This window comes from Myotis myotis, unplaced genomic scaffold (genome assembly GCF_014108235.1).
Source record: "Myotis myotis isolate mMyoMyo1 unplaced genomic scaffold, mMyoMyo1.p scaffold_m19_p_3, whole genome shotgun sequence".
In the NCBI taxonomy this organism is placed as follows: Eukaryota; Metazoa; Chordata; class Mammalia; order Chiroptera; family Vespertilionidae; genus Myotis; species Myotis myotis.
Window position 1 is genome coordinate 164,092,362 of NW_023416335.1, and position 20,787 is coordinate 164,113,148.

Below are 20,787 nucleotides of genomic sequence, written 5' to 3' on the forward strand. Positions count from 1 at the left end.
CAGTGGTTCATAACCTTGGAGACACTGGTGGAACTTTTTGGCTTCTTTCTCCCAGAAAAGTACAGCCTGCCTGTCAGATTTCATATGGTGCTACTTGAGGGGTTCTGCTCCGTATGCAGGGGCCCCAGAGAAAAGCTGTTTGGAGGAGTCAGTGTAGACAGTGGGGAGGCCTGGTAGGGAGCAGCAGGGTGGCCAAGAGGAGCCATCTCTAAGGGAATAGCTATTCATAGTCCAGTCGGCCAAAAAGGCGCCGGGGTGCGGGGCGGGGGGGGGGGGCGCTCCTATTTCCTGGCAGGAGGCACAAACCCCATTGCGGTCTGCATGCAGCAGAGCTCAACGGTTCAGCACGGGGGCAGTGGAGGAGGCCTGCTCAGGTTCAGATCCTGGCTTTGCCATTTCCTAATTACGTACTTAGCATCTCTGGGCTGTGGTTTTCTCTGGGGGGAATGGAACCCCTACTCAGTAGGGATATTATTAGGACTAAGCAGGCTAAGGTCTGGAAAACGCCTCATAAATTTCCATTCCCTGCTCGCTATTACTTGAAGCATTCATTTGTCTTCTAAGAGCAGGGCCCTGGGGGAATGGCAAGAAGACTAGGACTCAGCTTGAAGGTCCCTCAAGACCCCCTCCTCCAGGAAGCCTTCCCTGGCTTCCTGCCACACCCACACGGGGCCAGGTTCCTGTGATCAGCACCGGGTGCTTTGGTTTCACTCATGCTAACACCTACTTCCCACTAGACTTGAAGCTCTATGAGGCAAGGGGTCTTGTCTGTGTTGTTCTTTACTGTATGCCTGTGCCTGGCACATAGTCGTGCTCAGTTAGTAGGTGTTAAATCAGGGACTGAGGTGTTGGGCAAGTTCCAGGTTCTGGGAGAGTTCCAGATTCTGGGCTGGAAGCTCACTGAGCAGTCAGGCAACAAGCGATAGTAACAAAATCAGGGGTGGGCCTGGGTGGGGACACTGGGCCCCCTGGTCAGTGTCACAGTGACTGAACCTTCTGACTTCTCCTCTCTCTTCCCCTTCCCTCAGTTTCTGGCATTTGACACGCAGTTGCTGATGGGTAACCGACGCCACACGCTGAGCCCAGAGGAGTATGTTTTTGGAGCCCTCAACATTTACCTAGACATCATCTACATCTTCACCTTCTTCCTCCAGATTTTTGGCACCAGCCGGGAATGAGGAGCTCCTCCCACCACCTCTCCCTTCAGAGAATGCTCCCTCGCTGGCCCTCTGACCCTCCCTGTGCTCCTGTAAGCCCAGATATAAACTAGCTGCCAGCCCGGCCTGTGGCCAGCCTGCTCACTCCCTCGCCTACCCCTCATCCTCACCCTCTGTAGCTTGTATCCACGCCCTGAGGGGCCCTGCAGAACCAAGGTCACCCCATGCCCTGTGCCGCCCTTTCCCCCCAGTTACATCTCCCAGACTGAGACAGTCCAGGCTGGAGGCTCCTCTGGGTTTGAGGACTCAAGGGACAAGGGAGAGGAGAGAGCAGGATTTCAGAGGGAAAGAGACCCTAGGAAGCCTGGCTGAGGGCTGCACCCCACGAAGATTCCTCCTAAAGCTGCCACGGCGTTGTGACTGTGGGGCACACTGTCCTGCATGCTGGACACCCTCCTCTCTCTCTTTCCAGGTCAGGCTTTGTAAGGAAGGGGGTCGGGGCATGGCTGGGAGATAAGGTGAGGGTGCTCTGCGGGGTGGTGGAGGAGAGGTGGGTAGGCAGGATGACTGTCCCAGGCTGCGCATCTTCTCTCAGCTCTGAGACTAGGGGCTTGTTCTAGGGACTGGAGCCCTGGGGCCAAGAGCACCCAGAAAGGCATAGGAAGGCAGTGCCATCTACCTCCTGGGTCATGACAGAGCAGTTGGAGTGGGAGGTGAGAGCAGGAGGCCCTGCTCCTAAGTGGACCCCAAGGGAGGTGGGCGCAGGACAGTCAACTGGGAGGTCTGGGCTCTGCAGTCCTGCCAGGTCACCCCAACCTGCATCCACCTGGGAGGCCTGTGGGCTGGCAGGACTGAGACCTATTCCTCTCACCCTCTTCTCTGGGCCCCCAGGATGCTCCCACAGGCCTGGGGCGAGTGCTGTGCCCTAGAGGACTGGATGTTCTGAGGGAGGGAGGGTCATCCTAACTGAGCCAGCCCCATCTGGAGGGAATCCGACCCTGCCCCCAGCCCTTCCACAGGGCCTTTCCACACATCCCATTTCTTAAACCCTCCCCCATCTCAAGCCATTTGCTGGCTTACCCCTAGCCAGGCCTCCAGAGGCCTCGCTTGGTTGTGCCTATGTCCCTTTCCCTAGCTTCTCTGGCCACTCAGCACAGAGTCCCTAAGCCCCATCACTCCTTATCTCCTCATCTCCCTAATTTGGAAATGATCCAGCCAGGGCCAGTCCCACGTGATGAAGCCTGGGCTCCTTATCAGCCTCTAGGCGGCTGAGATCTCCGGCAGGGAATGCGTCAGCCACCCAGCCCCCTGCAGGCCCTGTTGGGGAGGGGACCAGGGGGCCACGCCTGGGGGAAGCGTGCAGCCAGTGCAGCCAGCACGTGCAAGCAGCCAACCCTAGGCCAGTGGAAAGTTACTGGGTGGGGTCAGGGAGGTTCAGAGTGGATTCCTCTCCCTCTAGATACCTCTTAGCCCTGTCTGAGGGGCCTGTTTGCCCATGGGGAGGATGACTACGTATGCTGTCTGTGTTCCCAACCCCTCCCTCCCCACCCTTCCTATTTTCAGCTTTCAAGAAATATTGCAGAAGTTTTATTGCACCTTGGGTATTTGAAGGAATAAGGAACCAAAAAAATGATGGTGGTGTTTGTGGGTGAGATAAAGTCAATCGTGAGCATGGGTGAGATGCCTACTGTGTGTTGTCCTAAATTAATCCATTTCAGCCATCCTACACAGGTGGTTTTTCATCCGTTCCCATGGCAGAGGTGATCAAGGGGCTTGGAAATGAGCCCAGGATAGTATAGCTAACAGACTGGGTGGGGCTGCAATGAGGTTGCATGGTGGTCAGGCCCTGGGCGTTGCTAGGGATTTGTCATCCTTGGTGCCAACCCTGGCCTTCCATCTCCCCTCCCACTGCTACTACCAGTTTTCCACTCCTTGGTTTCCACCTTCTGGACACACGCTGGGAGGCCGGGTTCTGGTGCTGGTTCCCAGCCTCACTGCCCCATGGCGTCAGGCGAGTGTTTCTTGCTCTCTGTGATTCACAATTGCTATCAGCAAGAAGTAAGGCCATGACCAGGGTGGCACAGGGGAGGCACCAGAACACATATTTCCACTAATACCCTCATCCAGTTGCCCCTTCGTTCCTCTCCTAATCTCTTGCCCCGGTTCTGAGGGGTCAGAATTCCCCTCTTAGCCCTGCCACTCTCAGGCTAGGCCTTGGTCTTGCTTCTCAGAATCCCTTCCCCAAGCCCTTCTCTTCCCAGGACAGTTTATACAGAAACTGGGACTCGAGAAGCTTATCTGAGGCTGAGCTCCAAGAGCTGGGCAGAGGGGAGGAGGGGAAGCCCGTGATGAAGGGGCAGCTGAGAGCACACTGAGCTGGCCGCAGAGAGTTCCACCTCCATCCAAGCCCTGAGGAGCCCCAGGAACACCTGGGTGGGACTTGGAAGGAGGAAGGGCAGGGGAGCAGGAATGCAGGATTAATGGAAACCTGAGAAACCTAAAATGGGCAGGTGTCACAAGCTGCCGAGGAGGAGGAGACCGGCTGGCCCCTCACATTTTTGGCAGGGGTGGGACTGGGTCCGGGAAGGGGTAGGTTGGGTTTCATAAAGCTAGAAGCAGCCAGGAATCTGACCATCTGTGATGTGAGGTCAGAGGTCTCCTGCTGAGGGGAAGACAGACCAAGAGATCCGTTCTGGAGTGTGCAGATTGGGGACTTCCACACTGATTCCAGGTGCGTGCTTGCCTCCTCCTGTATCGCCTGGAGAAGCCCCGGGAATCTTGGCTCTTCCATCCTCTGCGCTTCCTCCCAGGGGAGTCAGGATCCGACAGACGCCCTTACCCCAAAATGCTCCGTCTCTTCCTCCCTGGCCACCTGAACAAGTCCCAAGGCTCTCAGCTCTCCAGCGGGGCTGGGCTGGGCTGTCACACCAGCACTTTGCTGCCCCTTGGTGGCCACTTGAGGAAAAGCAGGGCCTGGTTCTGTGCGAGAAGCTGGGGGCCCTATGGCAGGAGTTGTGGGCAGGCTTCCATTCCTGGCTCTCCTCTGACCTCCCCAACCTCTCATCAGCCTCCAGCTTTCCCTGTAGTCCAACCATTGTCACACCTCCTGGACACTGCTTACCTGTCTGCTGTAAACCGCTGTGCGCCGCCCCACCCTGGAGCTTCCTCCCAGCGTCTGCGGACAGACACACATCCTCAGCTATCCTTCCCGGTCCGGTCTGTGACTGATGGGAGATAAGAATAAAAGTAATATGACACTCAACGCTGTTTCCTTCGCCTGTCTTTTGCTTGTCGCTTCGAATGGCTCAGGGAGTCTGTGTGTGAGGTTCAACTGGTTTTGGGGTGAAAGATCCACACCAGAGCTGCTTCTCCCAGTGCATTTAAGTGTGAATCAACTCTCCTCCCCGTTTATGTGGAAAAGGGGCACTGGCCCCCCTTTGCAGAGACTCTTGGGATCCCAGAGTTGGAAGGAATCCCAGAGAGCTGGCACCTGACCTATGGCAGTTCTACTGGAAGCTCCTCCCAGTGGGGCGCCTCCCAGGGGAGCCTGCTCCATTGTGCACAGCTTCTTAGAAGATTATTATTTTGACCCAAAATTTGTTTCTCTAGAACAGGAGTGGGGAACCTTTTTTTTTTTATCAAGGGCCATTGGGATGTTTATAAGATCATTTGCAGGCCATACAAAATTATCGACTTAAAAATTAGCCTGTTATAATTAGTGAAACATTTAATTAACTCGCCCCTACTGCCTTGGCAGAGCCAAACCAAATGATTTCATGGGCCTTATATGGCCCACGGGCCGGGTGTTCCCCACCCCTGCTCTAGAGGGAAAGCCTGTTGTACCTGGAACCTGGAAGGATCCCCCAGAGAAGCAGCTTAGTCACCTCTCCTGTGAAGCTTTTCTCAGTCCCTCCCCAGCTGTCCTGGCCACTCCAACCTCGGAGCCCCCTGCCCTGTGCCGCTCTCGCTGGGTCTTAACTGCTACTCCTGCCTCCTTCGATGAAACTTGAGCTCTTTGAAGGCATGAACTGTCTCTTGTTTACCCTTGAATTCACAGGATTTGTGGTACAGTCTTAATAAACAAGTTTTGAATGAATGGAGGAATGACTGACTGAATGAATGAATGAATCCACTCCAACCCTTTTATTGTACCTAAAAGAGAACTAAGGAGAGGAAAATACTGTTACTTATCCAAGTTTATACACAAGTTAGTGACTGGGAGCAGGATTAGAAGGCACATGGAGGGATGATTATGTTACCAAGTTCTTTTGAAGAACTTGTTTCCAGGGGTGGGGTGTGAGAGGGGGACACATCACAGTGGAGCAGTGGGAGACATTATCCTCACTTTGAAGAGAGAATAAATAACACTTATTAAGCTCCCACTGTGTACAAAGCACTTCCAAAGGCAGCGAGAGATAGGAGAGGGAGAAAGCACTAACGATTGCAGGAGGGAAGGCATACACAGCAGCTCGAGACCACGTCCCAAGAAAAAGCTCTTTAAAGTCGCCCCGGCAGGGCAGCAAGTGCTGAGATGTGAAAGGGGATCCTCTGGATCAGGGCCTGAAGTGGATGAAAGGCTGAGGGGCTGGACTGGTGGACAGGATGGGATGGCAGTCCAAATTAGCTGGGGTGGGGGGGTTGGTAACGCTGGCTCCCTCGCCTCCCCTGCCTCCAGCCCTTCAGCCTCACTGTATCTGTCTTCTACCCATTTCTGTCTTCATTAGCTTCCTAGGGCTGTTGTAACAAATTACCACAGCTGGGTGAGCTATAAAAGCAAGTTACTCTCCCACAGTTGTGGAGGCAGAAAGCCTGAAACTAAGGAGTCAGTAGGGCTGGTTCCTTCGGAAGGCTCTAGGGAGAATCATTCCCTGCCTCCCTCCTGGCTTGTGGCGGCTGCTGGCTACCCTTCATGTTCTTTGGCTTGGGGCTGCCCTCGAAATCTGCCTCCATCTTCACATGGCCTTTTCCTCTGGGTCTCCCTGTGTTGTTGTTTTTGTTATGGTTGTTGTTGTTCTGAATATACTTTTTTATTGGCCCTAGTGGGTTTGGCTCACTGGATAGAGCATTGGCCTGTGGACTGAAGGGTCCCAGGTTCAATTCCGGTCAAGGGCACATGCCTGGGTTGCAGGCTCAATCACCAGTAGGGGGCATGCAGGAGGCAGACGATCAATATTCTCTCTCTTCATTGATGTTTCTCTCTCTCTCTCCCTCTCCCTTCCTCTCTGAAATCAATAAAAATATTTTAAAAAATAAATAGAGGGAGAAAGAGATAGAGGGGGGAAAAATTCAATGATCAGCTGCCTCCTGCACGCCCTACACTGGGACCTCCTTGTGAATCAAACCGTGACCTCCTGGTTCAGAGGTCGACGCTCAACCACGGAGCCATACCGGCCGGGCTGGGTCTGTCTGTTTCGAATCTCTGTTTCCTTTCTTTTATGAGGATACCCGTCATTGGATTTAAGGCCCACTGTAAATCCAGGATGATGAACTCTTCTTAAGATCCTTCATTACATCTGCAAAGACCTTATTTCCCAAAAAGGTCATATACACAGGTACCAGGGGTTAGGACTTAGACATATTGGGGGCGGGGGGGGGGGCACTGTTCAACCCACTATGCTATCCACTATTTTGAGTGGTTACCTCTGTGTACATTTCCCTCCCCTCACCCCTAGGGGTCTTCACACCAAGAGAGAATAAATAATATTTATTATTCCATTCCCATCCCCAGGCTCCCAGGGGAGGCTAGAGAAATCCCAGAGCTGAGCTGACCCAATCCATCTCGCACATGCCATCTGCTGGATCGTGCCCTTTCCCCCACACAACACAGGTGCATAAGGAACTTTCTTCCCAGCCTACTATCCCCACTCCCTATCCAAGGGCTCTGATTTCTTTATGGGGAAAACCCAGCCAAAAGGAATGAGCCCCACCCTGTCCTTTAATAGCTCTATGCCCCTTTGCTAGCTCCTTTTTCTCCATGCTAGGGAGGCCATGTGTAAGTGCTCTAGCCAAGAGACCCTGCTCAGGGCAGTCTTCCAGCCATGCCCACCAAGTGGCATCCATGCCAGGGAACAAGCCATTTTTGTAGTAGATTCTCAAACTTTCCCTATTCCATCCCCTAGCCATTTGAGTCTTCCCTGTCGGGGCGCAAAACATCATAGAGCATGGACAAGCCATCCCTTATGTGCCCTGTCCAAATTCCTAATCCACAGGCTCTGTGAGCATAATAAAATGGTTGTTGTTTTATGCCACTAGGAGATGTGGAAAGGGAAGGCCTCTGGATCATTCTGTTAAACAGTATTTTGCTATGCAGCAATAGATAAGTGGAACAGAATTTGGTATCTGGCAGGGAGGCATGGCCATACAAAATTTAGAACATATGGCATTGGTTTTGGGACGAGGTGGTAGGAGATGCCTGAGAAGCCTCAGAGATACTGTTAGGGAAAGCTGGAAGGGCCTTGAAGAGACTTCAGGTGACAGTTCAAAGGAAAGTTGAGGAAAATGTAATAGGAACTTGGAGGAACAGGAATTCTTGTTACGCAGTAGGAGAAAATTTAGCAAAGCTCTTATCTACACTAATGTAAAAAAGAGCAAAAGTACCTAATGAAGTGATGGAGCTGGCTAAGAAGATTTTCAGGTAGAATGTCAACTGGCTTATTTTGGCTTGGTACCATAAGAAACAGATAGTGAGGGAAAAACTAAAGAAAAAATTCTTTTGTTTTTAGTTAGAATTTGGAGGAGATGTAAAAATCCCATGACAGTCTTTCCATCCAGTAAAGAATTTTCAAAGTAATAAAGGCCTCAGGGAAAAAATGAAATCCAGGGTACAGTGGGGGGAGGGGGAGTGGCGGAGGTTCTTCTGGTAAAGACAAAGGCAAAGGTGTGATTGTAAAGCCCTTTGTTCATACCTCAGAAAGGTCAAAGATGAATCTAAGATTTCAGACAGACAGAAGTACTCCTAATCACCTAAAAGGCAATGTTGCAGAGCCATTCTGTTAAACAAGAGGGCTTCTATAAAGATACTAGGGGCCTGGTGCACGAATTTGTGCATGGGTAGGGTCCCTAAGCCTGGCTGGCAATCAGGGCCAATCAGGGCCAGGCCATTTGGGGCCTGCCAGCCAGGGGGAGGGATACAGGGAGGGGACCACGGGAGGTTGGCTGTGGGAGTGCACTGACCACCAGGGGGCAGCTCCTGCATTGAGCGTCTGTTCCCTGGTGGTCAGTATGCAACTGATCTACCGGTTGTTCCAGTCGTTCTGGTCATTCGGGTCATTTGATTGTAATGGTTGCTTAGGCTTTTATATATATACTAGAGGCCCGGTGCACAAAAATTTGTGCACTTCGGGGGGGGGGGGCGGAGAGGGGTCCCTCAGCCCGGCCTGTGCCCTCTCGCAGTCTGGGACCCCTCAGGGGATGACCACCTGCTGGCTTAGGCCCACTCCCCGGGGGATTGGGCCTAAGATAGCAATCAGACATCCCTCTGGCAGCCCGGCAGCCCTTGGGGGATGTCCACTTGCCAGCGGGGAGCAGGCCTAAACTGCAGTTGGACATTCTTAGCACTGCTGAGGAGGCAGGAGAGGCTCCCACCACCACCGCTGTACTGGCAGCCATCAGCCTGGCTTGTGGCTGAGCAGAGCTCCTCCCATGTGAGAGCACCCTGACCACCAGAGGGCAGTTCCTGCATTGAGCGTCTGCCCCCTGGTGGTCAGTGTGTGTCATAGTGACCAGTCATTTTCAGTCCTTCTGCTGTTAGGGTCAGTTTGCATATTACCCTTTTACTATATAGGATAGAGGCCTGGTGCACAGGTGGGGGCTGGCTGGTTTGCCCTGAAGGGTGTCCCGGATCAGGGTGGGGGTCCCACTTGGGTGCCTGGCCAGCCTGGATGAGGGGATGATGGCTGTTTGCAGCTGGTCACACCCCCTTCAGGATGGGGGACCCCACTGGGGTACCTGGCCAGTCTGGATGAGGGGCTGAGGGCTGTTTTCAGGCTGGCGGGTGACTGAAGCTCCCACCCTCTCCTTTTTTACTTTTTTTTTTTATTCTGGGATTTATTTACCTTCTATGGCTGTCACTGGAACTGAGAGCCGGCTTTAGCTCTGAGGCTCGGCTCCAGCTCTGAGACCTCGGCTGCTGAAAGCAGGTATCTAGGTTTCTTTGGCTTCTATAATTGAAACACTGTTGCAGCTCCAGCTCTGAGGCCCGGCTGGCTGAAAGCAGGTTTCTGGGTTTGTTTAGCTTCTATAATTGCAATATTGTTTCTTAGAGTGCAGCTCAGAGGCCAGCAGTGGCAGGCGGGGAACCTTGGCTTCCTCCATCACTGGAGCAAGCAAGCCTTCTGTTCACTTCAGCTGCCTGGCTGCCGGCCGCCATCTTGGTTGGCAGTTAATTTGCATATCGCCCTGATTAGCCAATGGGAAGCGTGTCAGAGGTACGGTTAATTACCATGTTTCTCTATTATTAGATAGGACTAGAGGCCCGGTGCACAAAAATTTGTGGACTCGGCGGCGGGGGGGGGTGGGTGGGGGGTCTCTCAGCCTGGCCTGTGCCCTCTTGTAGTCTGGGACCACTCGGGGGATGACCACTTGCTGGCTTAAGCCCACTCCCTGGGGGATTGGGCCTAAGATGGCAATCAGACATCCCTCTGGCAGCCCAGGAGCCCTCGAGGGATGTCCACTTGCCAGCGGGGAGCAGGCTTAAGCTGCAGTCAGACATCCTTAGTGCTGTTCAGGAGGCGTGAGAGGCTCCCACCACTACCGCTGTACTGGCAGCCATCAGCCTGGCTTGTGGCTGAGCAGAGCTCCCCCTGCAGGAGCGCACTGACCACCAGGGGGCAGCTCCTGCATTAAGCGTCTGCCCCCTGGTGGTCAGTGTGTGTCATAGTGACCAGTCATTCCCAGTTGTTCTGCTGTTAGGGTCAGTTTGCATATTACCCTTTTATTATATAGGATAGAGGCCTGGTGCATGGGTGGGGGCCGGCTGGTTTGCCCTGAAGGGTGTCCTGGATCAGGGTGGGGGTCCCTCTGGGGTGCCTGGCCAGCCTGGGTGAGGGGCTGATAGCTGTTTGCAGGCTGGTCAAGCCCCCCCCAGTGGGAACCCTCACCCCATGGAGGTGTGGCCAGCCTGAGTGAGGGGCTGATGGCTGTTTTCAGGCTGGCCACACCCCCTTTAGGGTGTGGGGTCCCCACTCGGGTGCCTGGCCAGTCTGGGTGAGGGGCTGAGGGCTGTTTTCAGGCTGGCCAAGCCTCCTGGTGACGGAAGCTCCCAGCCTCTCCTTTTTCTCTCTCTTTTTTTTTATTCTGGGATTTATTTACCTTCTATAATTGAAACTTTGTAGCCTTGAGAGGAGCTCAGAGCCAGCCAGGACGGACGGGAGGGAAGCTTGGCTTCCTCCATCCCCAGGGGCCTAAGCCTCCTGCTCGCTCCAGTTCCATGGCCACACCAGCTGAAAACAGGTATCTGGGGTTTATTTACCTTCTATAATTGAAACTTTGTTGCTTTTAGTGGAGCTCAGAGCTGGTGCGGCAGGCGGGAAGCTTGGCTTCCTCCATCATTGGGGCAACCAGGCCTCCTGCTTGCTCCAGTTCCATGGCTGCTGGCCGCCATCTTGGTTGGGTTAATTTACATACAGTTGCTCTGATTGGCTGGTGGGCGTGGCTTAAGGGGTAGCAAAGGTATGGTCAATTTGCATGTTTGTCTTTTATTAGTGTAGATAGATTACCCCTCAGCAGCTAGCTACACTGGGAGTCCCAGATAGAGAAGTCCTTGTGTTAAAGAGATTTATATGTGTGACTTTTGTCTAATGGAGTACTCCCCAAAACATCATAGAAAAATCGCAGAGTTTTCAAGACAGTTGTATTGGTAGAAGCACCACAAGCTCAAACTAAAAGGGACAGAAACAGTGCAAAATGAAGAGGCTTTTGGACTCCTGAACGTCTATGAGTGTAAGCAGGCTGAGAAAACTACTCATAGGCAAGATGGGCTAGTTCAGGGGTGGGCAAACTTTTTGACTCGAGGGCCACAATGGGTTCTTAAACTGGACCGGAGGGCCGGAACAAAAGCATGGATGGAGTGTTTGTGTGAACTAATATAAATTCAAAGTAAACATCATTACATAAAAGGCTACAGTCTTTTTATTTTTTAGTTTTATTCATTTCAAACGGGCCGGATCTGGCCCGCAGGCCATAGTTTGCCCACGGCTGGGCTAGTTCCTATGGGGAGAAAAAGATGACTCAGAGGCAAAACCAGAGAGTGGAGTTAAGAGCCACAGAGAATCATTGCCAGGAAGCAATATTGGACCAATATTGGGTCAAGGAACTGGCAACATGTGCCCAGCTGGAGTTCGAATTGCTCTAACCAGTGCTTGCTGTGGGCTCTCATTTCCTCCCTTTTGAACCAGAACCTCTATTGTAGTTGTCTAGGTGTGTGGGGGGTGGGGGAGTGGGAGTAAATAACTTGTCTGTCTACTTCTGAAGTCTTTAGATTAAGAACAGCCATGGAACTAAACCTGAAGAGCCTCAAATGCACAGACTTGGTTTAGATGTAATTCTGGACTTCAAGCCTGAGCCTGATGTTATATTGGAGCCTTGGGAAGAAGTTGAATATATTTTGCATGAGACCAGAGGATAGAATGAAGCAGTTTAAAATAATGGCCACAAGTTCTTTGACCAATGGGACATGATGAAAGTGCTGTTGTGTGAGTTCCAAGAGTTCTCTGGCCTAGCAATTCCAGCAGAATTCCTAGTTGACCCTGATTGGTCCTCCTTGGTTCAGCAACTCTCCACTGGACCAATCACTATGGTACTGGTGTAGGATGCATTGATTGACTACTAGACCTACGTCATATATTCACCCTGGAGTCACATTCATTCACGAGAACAAGGGAGGTGAGGGGTATTTCTCCAAAGGAAAATCAGAATATGGTTCTCAGAAAAAGTTGAATGTTAAGCAGGCAAAAACAACACATGTCTACCACCATAAGACAGAGGCCCTGTCCTCAAGGAATTCAGCATAGTGTTATGGAGATGACAGGGAAGTAACTGTAATGTGGTAAGTGCCATGCTAGTATAGTTAGATGGGAAGTTAGAAAAGGCTTCTCAGTGGCCTTTGAACTGGGTTTTAAAGGATGAGCAAATTTTAGTCACACAGACAAGAGAGAAGAGGGCCTTTAAGACAAAGGGAACAGCCTGAACAAAGACCTGGGAGCATGGGATGTTATAATATGTTAAGAGATGACAAGTTGTCTGGTGTAGCTGAAGCACTGGAAGATGGAAGAGAGTAGAAAGATGTTGACACAGAGAGGAGTCAAGTTACGAGGGACAATGTAATGCTCTGCCAGGGAGATAGAACTAGGTTCTGTAGGCAATGAGGACACTGAAAATGACTAAGTAGAGGAGTGGCAAGATTAGATCTGTGTTTGGGAAACAACTGTGGAAGATAATTTGGCAATAGTATCGACTTGTTAAAATATATTTTTATAGATTTCAGAGAGGAAGGGAGAGGGAGAGAGAGGTAGAAACACCAATAATGCCCAGCCGGCATGGCTCAGTGGTTGAGTGTCGACCTATGAACCAGGAGGTTGTGGGTTCAATTCCAGGTCGGGGCATATGACTGGGTTGCAAGCTTGATCCCCACTATGGGGCGTGCAGGAGGCAGCCAATCAATGATTCTCTGTCACCACTGATGTTTCTATTTCTCCGTCTCCCTTCTCTGAAATCAATATATATAGTTATTTTAAAAAAAAAAAAAAAAGAAGAAGAAGAAGAAGAAACATCAATGATCAGAGAGAATCATTGATCAGCTGCCTCCTGCACAACTCACACTGGGGATCAAGCTTGCAACCCAGGCATGTGCCCTGACCTGGGATCCAACCGTGACCTGGTTCATAGGTCAATGCTCAACCACTGAGTCACCCAGGCCTGGCAGTATCAAGTAACTTCGGCCCAGAATAGATACTAGGTCAGTGGTTCTCAACCTTCCTAATGCCGCGACCCTTTAATACAGTTCCTCATGTTGTGGTGACCCCCAACCATAAAATTATTTTCATTGCTACTTCATAACTGTAATTTTGCTACTGTTATGAATCGTAATGTAAATATCTGATATGCAGGATGTATTTTCATTGTTACAAATTGAACATAATTAAAGCATAGTGATTAATCACAAAAACAATATGTAATTATATATGTGTTTTCCGATGGTCTTAGGCAACCCCTGTGAAAAGGTGGTTCGACCCCCAAAGGGGTTGCAACTCACAGGTTGAGAACTGCTGTACTAGATAATAGATACTTATCCTACGTAAATAATTGGACAAATACCAAAAGAATATAAGAATGTCCTTTGACATAGACATGAGTAGTAAACAATAAGAGACTGTTTAAGGAATATTGGTATGTTTATTCTATGAAATACTAAGTGGCCATTAAAAATGATGATATGGATATTTAGAGTCACAATCTTGTATATTAAATTAAAATGCAAATTACAAAGCATGTAGATTATAATCACATTTTTTAATTTTTTAAATGTATTTATGGCTCTTCCTTAAGTAAAATGCCAACTAATAAATATAGAAACTATGATAGAATTAGAAATTTAAAATTTTGCTATAATCAAAGAAATTGATTCAGGCAAGAATCAATGAATGCCAAACTTATAGGTGAAAGTTTGATAAGGAACAAAATGTTTATTAGTTCCACCTTATCACCACACGCATTACTTTTTTCTGTTCTTTTAAACAGTTTTATTGAAATTAATAATTCACCCATTTCAAATACACAATTCAATGTTGTTGTCTTTAGTATATTCAGGGGGCTGTACAACCACCATTGTTAATTTGTAGAAAACTTTTGCCCCTTCCCTCCATTGGCAGTCAGTTCCCAATCCTTCCTTCCCCATACCCCTTGACAATCATTAATCTACTTCCTATCTCTAGGAATTTGCCTATTCTGGACGTTTCCTATAAATAGAATAATACAAATGTGTGGTTTTTTGTGACTACCTTCGTTCACTTGGCATAATGTTTTCAAGGACCACCATGGTGAAGCACGTATCAATACTTCATTCCTGTATATACCGGCTCCACCATTTGAGGATCTGTTTTCTGAAGGAGCTGCACCATTTTACATTTTCACCAGCAATATATGAGGCTTCCAATTTCTCTACATTGTCACCAATACTTGTTACTGTCTGTCTTTTGTATTTTAGCCATCCTCAGTGTGAAATAGTATCACAATGTAGTTGTGATTTGAATATCACTAATGACTAATAATATTTAGTATATTTTCATATACACAGATTTTTTTCACAGGTTACTTTTTTAATATAGTTTTATTGATTTCAGAGAGACAGGGAGGGGAAGAGAGACAGAGAAACATCAATGAGAGGGAATCATAAATAGCCCTTAAGGCATAGTCCTTGCCTCTCAAGAAGTTGTTACACTGCCCCGCCCACCTGTCCCACCTTGCAGGCTGGGCCACGTGGGTCTTTTGGCGCAAGTGACACCCGGCTCCTGGCTACCCTCTTCTAGCATCATCGGGTGCAGATGCCTGTGTCCCAGTTTCGCTGCGTGACCCTGGACAAGTAATTTCACTCCCTGGGTTTCACTTTATACATTTGTAAAGGAAGGAAGCTGGACCAAAATTGATTTCCAAGATCCCAACAAACATCTCGTTTGAGAGTCCACGTTGAAACTGTTGGCTTGGGAGGTCACCACCTCTCTGCTCGTTTCCTCGTCTGTACAAGGGACACCATTACTAACCGCCCCCCAGGCTGGGCGAGGGCTCCATAGCGCAGAGCCACCGCCGGGTGCCCGCGCCGCTCAGCGGACGCCGCCCTCGGACCCGCTCGCCAGGCCATTCAGCGCAGGCGCACTGGCGCCGCGGCCGCAGGTGCCCGACTTCCGGTTCCGGCAGACCCGGAGGCCAGGCTGAGGCTAATGGCGGCGTCCACGGGACAGAACCTAGGAGGCGTAGAGGAGGCCAAGGTGGAAGAGGAGCCGCGAGTTCTGGAACCCGGGGCCGCCCCGTTCGGAAATTTCCCTCATTATTCCCGCTTCCACTCTCCAGAGCAACGGCTCCGCCTCCTGCCTCCGGAGCTGCTTAGCCGGCTCTTCCCTCCGGGTGCCGAGAAGAAGCCGATTCTGGGGCTGGACGTGGGGTGTAACTCCGGGGTGAGTGACAGGGAAGGGGAGGGGTCGGCAGTCCAGCGGTTGGCTGCCTCCGTGTCGGCTGGGGTGCTGGCCTGGGCGTGGCGTCACACTTTTCCCAAAACGCGCTTAAAGGCACAGACGCCTCGTTCATCTACTCCGTGGGCTCCTAGCTGCCCTCCCAGGCCCCCCTCCATCTGTCTTGGGAATCTCGGGGCGGAATTTTTCTCAACTATGTTCCCAATCCTCGCGTCCCAGCCTCCGCATGCGTCACCTCGAGGCCAGACTCGGGTGGGAGGGGCCACGTGTCGGGGCTTCTGGCGCCTGCCTTCTGTCCAGCGTGGGCGGCGACTTGGCTGGGGGGCGGGGGGGGGGGGGTGCTTCCGGAGACCTCCGTTCGGAAGCGTGGGGTTGGGATTGGTTTACCGGGAGAGCTGAGCCGGGGGTGACAGAATCGTGCCTGGACTGAAGATTCGTGTGCCTTGCGGTGCAGACCGGAACCTGGAGTCAAGTTGATATTTATGTTAAAAGCACTGGGTTGCAGCGGTTCTCAACCTGTGGGTCGAGACCCCTTTGGCAGTCGAACGACCCTTTCACAGGGGTCGCCTAAGACCATCCTGCATATCAGATACTTACATGACGATTCATAACAGTAGCAACATTACAGTTATGAAGTAGCAACAAAAATAATTTTATGGTTGGGTCACAACATGAGGAACTGTATTTAAAGGGCCAGAAGGCTGAGAACCACTGGTAGAGGATCCAGAAGCAAAAATACAGCATCCTCCTGAAGGCAGGCATTGCCACGTTTTCTTACCGAAACGTACTCTTCGGTGTATAATGGTTATAGTTAAACCACATGCAAAATAGCGAAATGTCTCTCTGACACCAAATGCTTCAAAAGTTAATGCCCTCACTCCACCTTCAGGAGTGGGAGCGGGTGGGGAGAATTTTATTGTGTTGCTGGTCGTCGTTAGAAGAGATTTTGGTGGAAGGTTGAAGGCTATAGAGACACAACTGATAAAGGAGAGGGGGCCATTTGGATACAGACTTAAAGCTGGAATGAGCAAATGGGTGGCCGTGTGTCCCCTGCAAATATTTCTCCACTGTGATGATATAGGAAGTCACAGGGGGAAGCAATGGAAAAGAGACTAGGTTTAAGGCTGGGGGGTTCATGAAAGGCTTTAGTGAGCCACGGGGGATTTTAAAGTTGACAGGTGTATATGTACACATTACAGGCAAGGACATAGTTGCAGTTAAGGGGGGCAGTGGTTCCCAAACCTGGTTGTACATTTAGGGAGCAAGTCTCTACTGACCTTAAATCCTCCTTTTCCCCTAAACAGTGGCAACTGCTATAATTTCTTGGGAGTACACCCTATGTGTATACAAGTATAAATATCTCCTCTCTTTTAGAGTTACAAATAATAGACACTAATTTGCACCTTGTTTTTTTTTTCTTTTTTATTGAATTTATTGGGGTAACTGGTTAATAAAATTATATAGGATTCAGATGTACAATTCTATAGTACATCACCTGTATGTTGTATTGCACCTTGCTTTTCATTTAATAATTTGAAGGTCAATCATATGTCACTTCATTCATTTCAGCAGCTTCATAATATTTTATTGTGCAGATGTGCCATAATTTATGGGGTGCTTTGTTTAAATTTTAAAACTCCTAGCCCCCACTCTAGATCTACTGAGCCAGGATCTCGGGATATTAAGCCCTTGAGTCTATTTTCTTTTTTAAACTTCCAGGGGACTCTGGGACTGGAATCGAGGATGGAGAGAATGAAGAGATATGGTGGAGGGGGGACTGACGTGACAAAATGACTGGTCAGACATGGGGCACACCCAAGATCAGATAGGAGGAGGGAGACAGGGAAGAAGCAAATAGATGGGGAGGAGATTAAGTAGCATAAGATAGAACCTTCCTACTCAAAGAGTGTTCCTTGAACTACAGCATCAGCGTGACTTAGAAGCTTATTAGAAATAATCTCAGCCCCAACCCCAGTTTGCTAACCCAGTTTATATTTTAACAAGATCCCTAAGTGATGTGTATGCACAATGAAGAGTAAGAAGCCTGGTAGAAGAAAGAATCTAATGTAGCCTAATTTGCTGTGTGACATTGGACATGTAAAGTCACTAGCCTCTGAACCATAATTTTTAAAATACAGGTGTTTTGTGTGTGTTTTTGTGAACTACACCACACATAGAGAAAAGTGCATAAGACATAAATATCTACACTGATGAATTATTATAAAGCCAACACCTTTATGACTACTTTCCAGAACAAGAATAAAATATTTTCAGTAGCCCACAAGTCCCCCAATATGTCTTTCCCTATTCATAACCCCCTCTCTCTACCCAGAGGTAAAAACTAGTCTGGCTTTTATTGTTTCTTTATAGCTTACTATTTTTGTGTCCCTAAACAGTGACGTTTAATTTTATCCATTTTTAAACTTCAAATAAATGGGAGCTTATCGTGTATTTTATTTTATGCCTTGCTCTTTTACTCAGTATTATATATTTGTGAGAGTCATTCATATTGCTGCACTTAGCTAAATTCCTTCATTTTCAACTGCTACTTAGTATTCCATCTTAATGACTACATCACATTTATTTATCCATGTACTATTATAAGACATCTGGTTTGTTTCCAGCATGCTTTCTTCACCCACACAAAAGGCATAAATATTTCCTCACAGGATTGTTGCATAGAGCAAGTGAGGTCATGAATAGGAAAATGCCTTGAAAAAAATGTATAGAACAACACATTTGTTAGTAATAATGGTTATAGAAGTCAAAGTTAGAGAAAGGGATAGTGACTTGTTTAAGAGTAAAAAAAAAAAAAGAAAAGTGCTAAGGTGGTGAAAATCAACAATCACTGAAGAAGGAGGTCAGCAATGACTTTTGTGAGGCAGAAGCAGAGTAAGTCTCAGAAGAGGTGGTGAAGCATAGGACCGGTAGTGAAATTGAAACTGTAGAGTGAAGGCTAGATGAGGACTTTTGGGATCCACTTTCCTAATCACAGGTTTGAGAAGCAGGTTTTTATAAGATGGTGTTTGCTCTATTCCTCATCTTCCTGATAAGAACACCAGTGATGCCCCTGGAACCCTCTCCTCCTCCCTGAAGTCTGAGATACCCAAAAGAAAATAAAACAAAAAGATTGGGAGTTTACCAGCATATTAAGCTGGAAAATACTGCTCTATTTTTTCCTGCATCTATTATGCTGTAACTTTCAATCATACTATCCAATCTGCGTCAGTCAGGAAAGCATACAGATGACTCATTACAGCCTCTCACCCCTGGAGGGCGCTCAGAGTATGCTCTGTGGAAAACTACAGACAACCTCCTTAGGCTACTCACACCCTCTAAAGCAGTGGTTCTCAACCTTCCTAATGCCATGACCCTTTAATACAGTTCCTCATGTGGTGGTGACCCCTAACCATAAAATTATTTTCGTTGCTACTTCATAACTGTAATTTTGCTACTGTTTTGAATCGTAATGTAAATATCTGATATGCAGGATGTATTTTCATTGTTACAAATTGAACATAATTAAAGCATAGTGATAAATCACAAAAATAATATGTAATTATATATGTGTTTTCCGATGGGCTTAGGAGACCCCTGTGAAAGGGTCGTTCGACCCCCAAAGGGGTCGCAACCCACAGGTTGAGAACCGCTGCTCTAAAACCAGGAGTAGGTGGCAGTCTCAAGAGATAAGAGGATAAAATTTTAAAAAGAGAAAGAACTCATGGACAAGTGTGGCGATTGTGGGGGGAGGAAGGGGTAGCAGAGGGTATGGAGGGATAAATGGTGATGGGGGAAATATTAAAAAGATAAGAGTTTAGATATCTGTAATACTGTCAACAATAAATAAAAAAGGTAAGTTTCTCTTCTGTTCACTGGTTGAAAGCTGCAATGACAAAGCTCTTTTGGATTCCTCTAGGATCTAAGTGTGGCTCTGTACAAACACTTCCTTTTCCTACGTGATGGGGAGACGCACTCAGATGCCTCAAGAGAACTCCGTCTCCTCTGCTGCGACATAGATCCAGTCCTGGTGGAGCGAGCTAAAAAAGAATGCCCTTTTCCTGATGCCTTGACTTTTATTACCCTGGACTTCATGAATCAAAGGAGCCGGAAAGTTCTCTTGAGCTCTTTCTTAGGCCAGTTTGGTCGCTCAGTGTTTGACATTGGCTTCTGCATGTCCATAACCATGTGGATTCATCTGAACCATGGGGACTGTGGCCTATGGGAGTTTCTGGCTCACCTCTCCTCCCTCTGCCACTACCTCCTTGTGGAGCCACAGCCCTGGAAATGTTATCGGGCAGCTGCAAGGCGTCTTCGAAAGTTGGGCCTCCATGATTTTGACCACTTCCATTCCCTTGCCATCCGAGGTGATATGGCCAGTCAGATTGTACAGATCTTGACCCAGGACCATGGCATGGAATTAGTATGCTGCTTTGGCAACACCAGCTGGGACCGAAGCCTTCTGCTCTTCAGGGCAAAACAAACCACAGAGACTCATCCAATTCCTGAATTACTGATAGAAGGAAAAGAAGGGAACAGGTTAAGATCCTGGAGATAGTAAGATGAGAGGGTGAGAAGACCAGGAAAGAGATACTGAAAGGCTTTTATTCTGAGAATTAAGTCCACTCTCCTTAACTCCTTAACATGCCGCTTCAAAACCTGGCAGAAGCTTTTAGCAAAATGTCCAAGATGCCATTGAAAAAATCAGTGTCTGTTCCCCATTGTTCAGGATGATTCTGAAGGAGAATGCATCTGTGGAGCGGTGAGCTGGGCTGACTGGCCTAGAGAAAACGATCCTGTTTCTGGGATATGGAAGGAGCTGCTTTTGGTGGTTATTTATAAAAACCAGGCTAGCCTTAGAATGTATCAGTTCCCTGGGCCCCTTGATTCTGATCTGGCTTCTTAATGACTTAACTCATCCTTCAGGCAAAACCTCACTATACAGTTTGAAAAAAGAGTCACTGGCCTGGCTAAAAGTGAGCATAAGTAGGAAAAACATCTTATCTTCCAGAGCAGGTCTTAATCTTCAACATGACCAGGCTACAGATACTAGGCAAGATGCATTGGCTGACATTTAAAAGATATTTAAAAGATTTAAATTATGGAGGGGGAGGTAGAAGTGAATAAACAGAAGGAGACTTGACTTTGGGTGGTGAACATACAATCCTATATAATAAAAGGCTAATATGCAAATTGTCCCCAAGGGCAGGAGTTCGACCAACCAGGAGTTAGATGTGCGCTGACCACCAGGGGGCGCTGGCAGCAGGTGGCAGTGGTGTCACTGCCGGCCCCAATGGGCCCTGACGAGAGCAGGACTCCAATGGGATGGTGGAGCAGATGAGCGGGCGGTGCCAGGCCAAGGTGGGTACAAAGGGAAGCCCTGGCCGGTGGCAGTGGCAGGCAGCTGGGGGAAGGGAGGCCCCAGGCAGTGGCAGCAGCAGGCAGCCAGAGGA

At 48.9% G+C, this 20,787-nt stretch overlaps 2 protein-coding genes across 2 annotated transcripts in view; both read left to right on the top strand.

Moving 5' to 3' along the window:
- The window catches only part of FAIM2 (Fas apoptotic inhibitory molecule 2), a 30,613-nt gene extending 26,194 nt beyond the window's left edge, over positions 1-4,419 (top strand). The window contains exon 12 of the mRNA XM_036301375.1: positions 1,029-4,419. Coding sequence (XP_036157268.1) covers positions 1,029-1,178 — 150 coding nt within the window. The 3' untranslated portion in view covers positions 1,179-4,419. The remainder of the gene's footprint in view (positions 1-1,028) is intronic.
- A 10,632-nt stretch (positions 4,420-15,051) lies between these two features.
- Positions 15,052-20,580, top strand: BCDIN3D (BCDIN3 domain containing RNA methyltransferase). Its single transcript, XM_036297606.1, has 2 exons — positions 15,052-15,322; positions 19,254-20,580. Exons 1-2 carry the CDS (start codon positions 15,089-15,091, stop codon positions 19,890-19,892), a joined length of 873 nt encoding a protein of 290 aa, XP_036153499.1. The 5' UTR covers positions 15,052-15,088; the 3' UTR covers positions 19,893-20,580.
- Positions 20,581-20,787: the final 207 nt, after the last annotated feature.